Source organism: Triticum dicoccoides, chromosome 3A, assembly GCF_002162155.2.
Source record: "Triticum dicoccoides isolate Atlit2015 ecotype Zavitan chromosome 3A, WEW_v2.0, whole genome shotgun sequence".
NCBI lineage: Eukaryota > Viridiplantae > Streptophyta > Magnoliopsida > Poales > Poaceae > Triticum > Triticum dicoccoides.
In genome coordinates this window covers 681,528,851-681,535,484 of record NC_041384.1, presented here as the reverse complement: position 1 = coordinate 681,535,484, position 6,634 = coordinate 681,528,851, and the positions used below count along the sequence as shown (strand labels likewise).

At 47.8% G+C, this 6,634-nt stretch overlaps 2 protein-coding genes across 2 annotated transcripts; both read left to right on the top strand.

The window, feature by feature from the left end:
* Positions 1-652: 652 nt before the first annotated feature.
* Positions 653-1,616, top strand: LOC119272821 (probable glutathione S-transferase GSTU6). Its single transcript, XM_037554199.1, has one exon. It carries the CDS (start codon positions 736-738, stop codon positions 1,435-1,437), a length of 702 nt encoding a protein of 233 aa, XP_037410096.1. The 5' UTR covers positions 653-735; the 3' UTR covers positions 1,438-1,616.
* Positions 1,617-3,800: 2,184 nt separating this feature from the next.
* Positions 3,801-4,854, top strand: LOC119270153 (probable glutathione S-transferase GSTU6). The gene has a single exon (XM_037552124.1). The coding sequence runs from the start codon at positions 3,897-3,899 to the stop codon at positions 4,596-4,598; it is 702 nt and encodes a 233-aa protein (XP_037408021.1). The 5' UTR covers positions 3,801-3,896; the 3' UTR covers positions 4,599-4,854.
* The last annotated feature ends 1,780 nt before the right edge of the window (positions 4,855-6,634 follow it).

The following is a 6,634-nucleotide window of genomic DNA, read 5'->3' as shown; positions in this document are numbered from 1 at the left end:
GGCTCGGATGGCGGTCGGTATGGTGGCTTTCTGGCAGGCCCCATGACGATAGTGGTGGCCAAGCTACTTTGTTGTCTGGATGGCGAGGGGCGTAGTGGTGGGTGGTTCGGGCACATTTTTTGTCCTTGAAGTGGTGTTGCCCAGATCCTGAAATGTAGGGCGGTTCTCGCTGAGACTGGTCTGGGTATCTCATGGTGTCATGGTGAGCTGCCGAGCAAAACCTTTGCACTTTGGCGCCCATGGCGACGACATTTGCGGTTGCCTTTATTTTCTAGAAGATGTCGTCGTGGTCTTCTCTCGGTGACAGAGTCTCCGGGTGAATCGAGTCTCGTCGATACAGAAGGCCGACACAGCAAGAGACCAAGAGTGCCACACAAAGATCACCCAGCACTGAAGCGTCACATGTGACGCCAAGCTAGTTAACCTTACTTTAGGGGTTGCTGAGAAATCCTGAGATACTCTGAGTTGACTCTTTCAGTGCATGCTGCGTACGTCAAGGGTGATGCGCATGGCCGTGCACCCACCCACCCAACACAATTCCCATGGCTCTAGTAGCTTCTCGTCCAACAACTGCTCGGCTTGATCTGCGCTATATAAACAACGAGAACGAAGCTATGTACGCACACTTGCAAATTGAGAATCAAGGGCTTGAGGCTTAAGAGAGCACACAAGTACGCAGTAGAGGAAATAGGAGTAGTTTACAAGCGGCAAATAGGAAGAGATCGATCCAAGACGATGGCCGGCGAAGGAGACGACGTCAAGCTGCTGGGCGCGGCGGTGAGCCCGTTCGCGGTCCGCGTGCGAATGGCGCTGCACCTCAAGGGCGTGAGCTACCAGTACCTGGAGCAGGACCTGTTCGACAAGGGTGAGCTCCTCCTCGCCACCAACCCGGTGCTCAAGAAGGTCCCCGTGCTCATCCACGCCGGCAGGCCCGTCTGCGAGTCGCTCGCCATCGTCGAGTACGTCGACGAGGTCTGGGCTGACGGCGCCTCGCTCCTCCCTGCCGACCATTACGGCCGCGCCGTAGCCCGCTTCTGGGCCGCCTACATTGATGACAAGCTGTTCCCCGCATGGATAAGCATCTTACGTGCCGCCACGGAGGAGGACAGAACCGAGAAGCTCGAGGACGCGCTCGCGGTGGTCGGGCCCATGGAGGACGCCCTCGTCCAATGCTCTGGTGGGAAGGACTTCTTCGCCGGCGACTCCGTCGGGTACCTCGACCTTGCGCTCGGGTGCAACCTCTTCTGGTTCAAGGCGTTGCGAGAGATGTTCGGCGTGACGGTCATCGACGCCAGCAAGACTCCGCGCTTGGCCACCTGGGCTGAGAGGTTCGAGCAGACGGAGGCAGGGAAGGAGGCGGCCCCGCCCATGAAGAGTATGGTTGAGCACGCCGGGAAGCTGCGGGCTATGTGGGCTGCTGCTGCGGCTACCAAGTAATAATTTAGTGGCAAGCTCGGAGGAGTTTCTTGATTCGCTTGGCCTCGAGTTGGGTTTTGTTTGTCTATAAAGGTGGTCAATGATTTTTTTTAATTAGTTTACTTATTATTAAAGATTTTTAAATTTTACTTTTCTGCATTGTGATCTGTCCAGTATGCAATAAAATGACCATTTATATTTGTAAAGTTGTGGCTGAGCAACCCACTAACTTGTTCAGGAGTATAGTACAGCATTATAAAATGTTACAATAGAACAATGGGAGAATCTACATCATGTTCATGTCTTTTGAGAATATTTTGTATGTTCATCGTGGCCGACGGTCCTCATGTCGTCCCCTCCTCCAGTCTCCGGTCTCCTAAGTATGCAATTAAATGATCATTTATTTTGATAAAGTTGTGGTTGAGCAAAAGTGTCTTCCTGGTGTGAGTGTGATGCAACATACCAGGAAAACCACCGTTTTCAAGTCTTTTGAGATTTTTATTGGATTTCCACAAGTTTGTTCTGTAGGATGGAAGCCCAGAGGCAAAAACATGCTTTGTTCATTATGCATTGTTGATAAATGCAAGAGGAAGAAGACTTTGGTACCCTAAATATTTGGATGTAGTTTTCAATTACTGTAAAAGTGCTTTATTAGAGTTTGCACTATTTTTTTTGAGAACATCTAAATATTAAGTACTGTATGGTCAATTTAGATTCGGAATTTAGTTTCCACATCTATGTGCGGCACACGATAGTTCAGTGTACTAATAATGCTATAAATATTGTTGGGTTTTTGGAATAAGCTGAAATACCCAGCTTCTTCTAGAAGTCAACAAAAGAACTGGCCCTTACTAGGATTAGCCGACTGCCATTAGACATCAGCTTACATTTCCAACAAGGCAACAACTTAGTTTGTTTCCAAACATTTCCTTGATACATTTCCACTCTTTACTGGTAAGCTTTCAATGGTCTATTGGTACCCCAAGATATCTAAAGGAGAGTTTACCAACCTCTCATCAGTATATTTTTTTATAAATAATTTTGTTCCAGTTTGGCACGTCCAAAGCAGGATAAATCATTCTTGTAAAAAATTATCTTAGGACCAGAGAGTTATTCGAAAAGTCAAAGACTCAATTTCATATTGACTGCCATGTCCATATCGTGTTCCATGGAAATGATAGTGTTATCAATATATTGTAGAATAGAAACTTCTCCATCCACTGGATGAGGATTAAACCACACGCAATGCTATTCATACGTACATGTTTTACAAAAGTTTGCGTACTAATTCAATCTGAAAACGGTTAGCAAAAATCATGAAAGTACGATGATCCAAATGACTTGGTACAAAGAGTTTTCTTAGGGAAGTGTATGTAGTAATAATATTCTCGCTAGTCTCCTACCTAGCCATGTTCTTTGCCCTTGCAATGAGGACTGCCAATATATTTGCAACTACTATGTTTGAAATTGTTGGAGACAAACAATCCTCCGACGCTAAAACTTTATGAGTTTGGAAATAGTGACCAACATCATCATTTACTTTTATCCCAACACTATCACCTTCAACTAGAGTTTCTTAGAGTATAGCAGTGTAGCTCATGTATTGTCTCTTATGCAAAAAAATAAAAGTTGAAAGTTGAAACTGGAAGCTTTTTTTTTCTCTCAAGTTTGAGCACGTACATCCACGCGCTTATGGGCCCTATCTTCTATTTTTCGCCAAAGAAAGTTTCACTTTCTATTTTTCGCCAAAAAAGGTTTCGCTTTCTGCATGTTAGTTTTCTTTTTCTTTCTCAAAGGCAGTACAAATGCAAACGCTCATATATACATGTATACACTCATTCTTATGAACGTACACATGCACATCCTACCCCTACGAGCACCTCCGAGAGATTAAGCTGGCATATCATCTTTTTATAAAGTTATCGTAGGCGTCTTGTAGTTGACGAAAACGGCTCCTCCTCCTGGACACGCATCATCAAAAATTCTTAAATAAATTTAGAATAAATGCAAGCATCAGGATTTAAACTCTGATGGATCGAGGATACCACTGTACTTCTAAACATCGAAGCATTTCAGCGCAGCGATGTTGTGCTTGCTCCGGGCTCCCGCTGACCGGGTCAGTGGACGTAGCAAGAGAAGAATGACTCGCAGGGCATATGCGGCACAAAGTTCGTCTCTAACTTTGAAGCGTCACATGTGACGCCGAGCTACCAGTCAACCTTCCGGCTTTCGGTGATTAAGAAATCCTAGGATGCTCGCGTACCTGCACCTACCATGAAATGAATACGTCAACGGTGACGCAGCTACCCTTCCAGCAGCTGTTCAGCTTGATTTGCGTTATATAAACAACCAGAACGAAGCTAATATACTACGTACACTTTCAAACTGAGTTAAGAGCACATACATACACAGCAGAGCAAACTGTTTACGGTCGAACACCAAGTAGCAAATAGTAGCAAGGAAGAGATCGATCCAAGACGATGGCCGGTGAAGGAGATGTGAAGCTGCTGGGCACGGTGGTGAGCCCGTTCGCGGTCCGCGTGCGCATGGCCCTGCATCTCAAGGGCGTGAGCTACGAGTACCTGGAACAGGACCTCTTCGACAAGGGCGAGCTCCTCCTCGCCTCCAACCCGGTGCACAAGAAGGTCCCCGTGCTCATCCACGCCGGCAGGCCCGTCTGCGAGTCGCTCGCCATCGTCGAGTACGTCGACGAGGTCTGGGCCGGCGCAGCCTCGCTCCTCCCGGCGGACCCCTACGGCCGCGCCGTCGCCCGTTTCTGGGCCGCCTACCTCGACGATAAGCTGTTCCCCGCGTGGATAGGCATCCTACGCGCCGCCACGGAGGAGGACAGAGCCGAGAAGCTCGACGCCGCGCTCGCGGTGGTCGAGCCCATGGAGGACGCCCTCGTGCAGTGCTCTGGTGGGAAAGACTACTTCGCCGGCGACTCCGTCGGGTACCTTGACATCGCGCTCGGATGCAACCTCTTCTGGTTCGAGGCGCTCCATGAGATGTTCGGCGTGACGGTCATCGACGCAGGTAGGACTCCGTGCTTGGCCACCTGGGCTGAGAGGTTCGTGGAGACGGAGGCGGCCAAGAAGGCTGCCCCGCCCATGAAGAGCATGGTGGACTACGCCGGGAAGCTGCGGAGTATGTGGGCTGCCGCTGCCGCCGCTGCCAAGTAATTAAGTGGCTATAGCTCGGAGGAGCGTCTTGATTCGATCAGCATCAAATTGTGTTCTGTTTGTTTAAAGGTTGCAATCGTCAGTGTCGTCGCTTTCCCCCCTTTAGGATTTGACACCATTCATCTCTTTTTAGTTAGTTTACCTAAAGATTTGTGAATTTCTTTTTCTGCATTGTGTGGCGGATATGTCCAGTAGTACGGTGTTGGAAATATGAGCAATCTACCAAATAATTTTGCTAATGGAAATACTAAATAAAGCATGACTAATATATGAAATATAAAGCAAGTCATGCAATCTGACAGAGAGAAGATAAACATCGTTTGCATATATGAACTTGTGCTAAACACATCTAGAACAGATACTAGATGAAGCTGCTTATGTGACATAGAACCTAACATATGTAGGACAGAAACTAGAGGCGAGAACTGTAGCAGGACTCCTAACAGAAGGAACAAGAATACGTACAGGACAGCAGCAGCGGAAGCACTGGACTTGGGGTCGACATCCTCTCCAGCCATGTCGTCGATGAGGTTGTCGACGTCGGGGAAGAAGTCGTCGTCGGGGAAGTAGTCGTCGGAGTCCGTGATGAAGAAGTCAGTAGTCGCGCGGAGCGCTTCCCAAAAACCTTATCACCCTTCTCCCGTACAGGACTCAAAGTGGTGCGGTTTCGGAGGCCTACTGTCCCGACTTGCGGTGCAAGCCGCAAGCCGGGATGAGGAAGACAGCAGCAGCTCAGAGAATGGAACCGGTGGCGAGAGGAAGAAGAAGTTCTGGTGCGTCTCTCTGGGAGGAGCGACCTCCCTTTTATAGGCGCAAAAGAAGGAGGCGAGAGGGCAGCGACGGGAGGCGAAACGAAGAGACGGAGACGAAGCGAACAGCCAGCAGCCGAAGAGTTGCACCGTTCGCATTCGTACTCCACTTTCGCAAAAATCTTTCCAGCTTCAGTGTGACCTTTCCTATACCCGTAGTGCGTGGCAAAAATTTAGATATCGGCTCGGCTCATTCCCGCAACCCGCGGCGCGTCGTGACGAGGCGTGGCGTGGCGAGGCGGGCGGCGGAGGAGGAACGCGCGTGGATATCCCTCTTGTTCTATTGCTCGTACAAGTGGGGAAAGAACCTCCCTTATAAGGAGGTCCAACTCCCACTCAACTAGCAATGTGGGACTAAACTTTAGTAGTATCCCTTACCTTGCACAAATGGGCTAAGTGGGCCTCTAAGATTTATTAGGAATTTCTGAAATAGTTATTGGGCTGCCCAAAATAGACTAAATTCCAGTAATCCCCCACCAGATCCCAGAGGCACACAGAAATTTGCCTTTGGTTCCAATACACTGTTTTATATACCGGTACTGCAGTGGAGACTGTTAAGTTGAATTTCCACCTAGAACTCTATGCTACACTAGTAAGCAACTTGAACAATGAACTGGGCCTTGAACTGCAAGTTTTCTGCGAATCTAGCTTCACATAAAGCCTTGACCGATATGTGGCTACCGGGGATCTTCCCCGTGGGTGGAGCTTATGCGTCATACTCCGTGACCTTTCATGAGTTTACTAGAGAGAACCCTACTCTCATAGATTGCGGCGTTTGACAATCAGATTCATATAGGTGTGTTCTTCAAAAGATGTTCTGCAGGATAACATCTCTGCTTAAATAAGCCACTTAGAACACATTAAGATATACATCAACCTGCCATGCAGATTAGGAGAGTATTGCATCTTCATGGAGTGGTATTTTGAATAGTAAGGATACTCTTCTCTCAGTTGACCATAAGCTTGTCTTCCACATCTAATTCACGGGATCTCCGATCATAAAGAATAGGTTACCACTGTGAACAACTCATATTGTGGGTCTCATACCCATCTCCCTCGATGCATTATCTATCACATTACGTGATAGAGCCTTAGTAAAAGGATTTGCCAGATTTTTAGACATTTGGATATAATCCAACGCAATAACTCCGGAGTTTTTCATTTTCCTGACAAACTTTAACCTTCTCTGAACGTGTCTTGATGACTTCATGTTATCCTTTGAACTGC

Bases quoted from the DNA above. Each gene is read 5' to 3' on its own strand.
- LOC119272821 (XM_037554199.1), top strand. From the start codon at position 736: ATGGCCGGCGAAGGAGACGACGTCAAGCTGCTGGGCGCGGCGGTGAGC.
- LOC119270153 (XM_037552124.1), top strand. From the start codon at position 3,897: ATGGCCGGTGAAGGAGATGTGAAGCTGCTGGGCACGGTGGTGAGCCCG.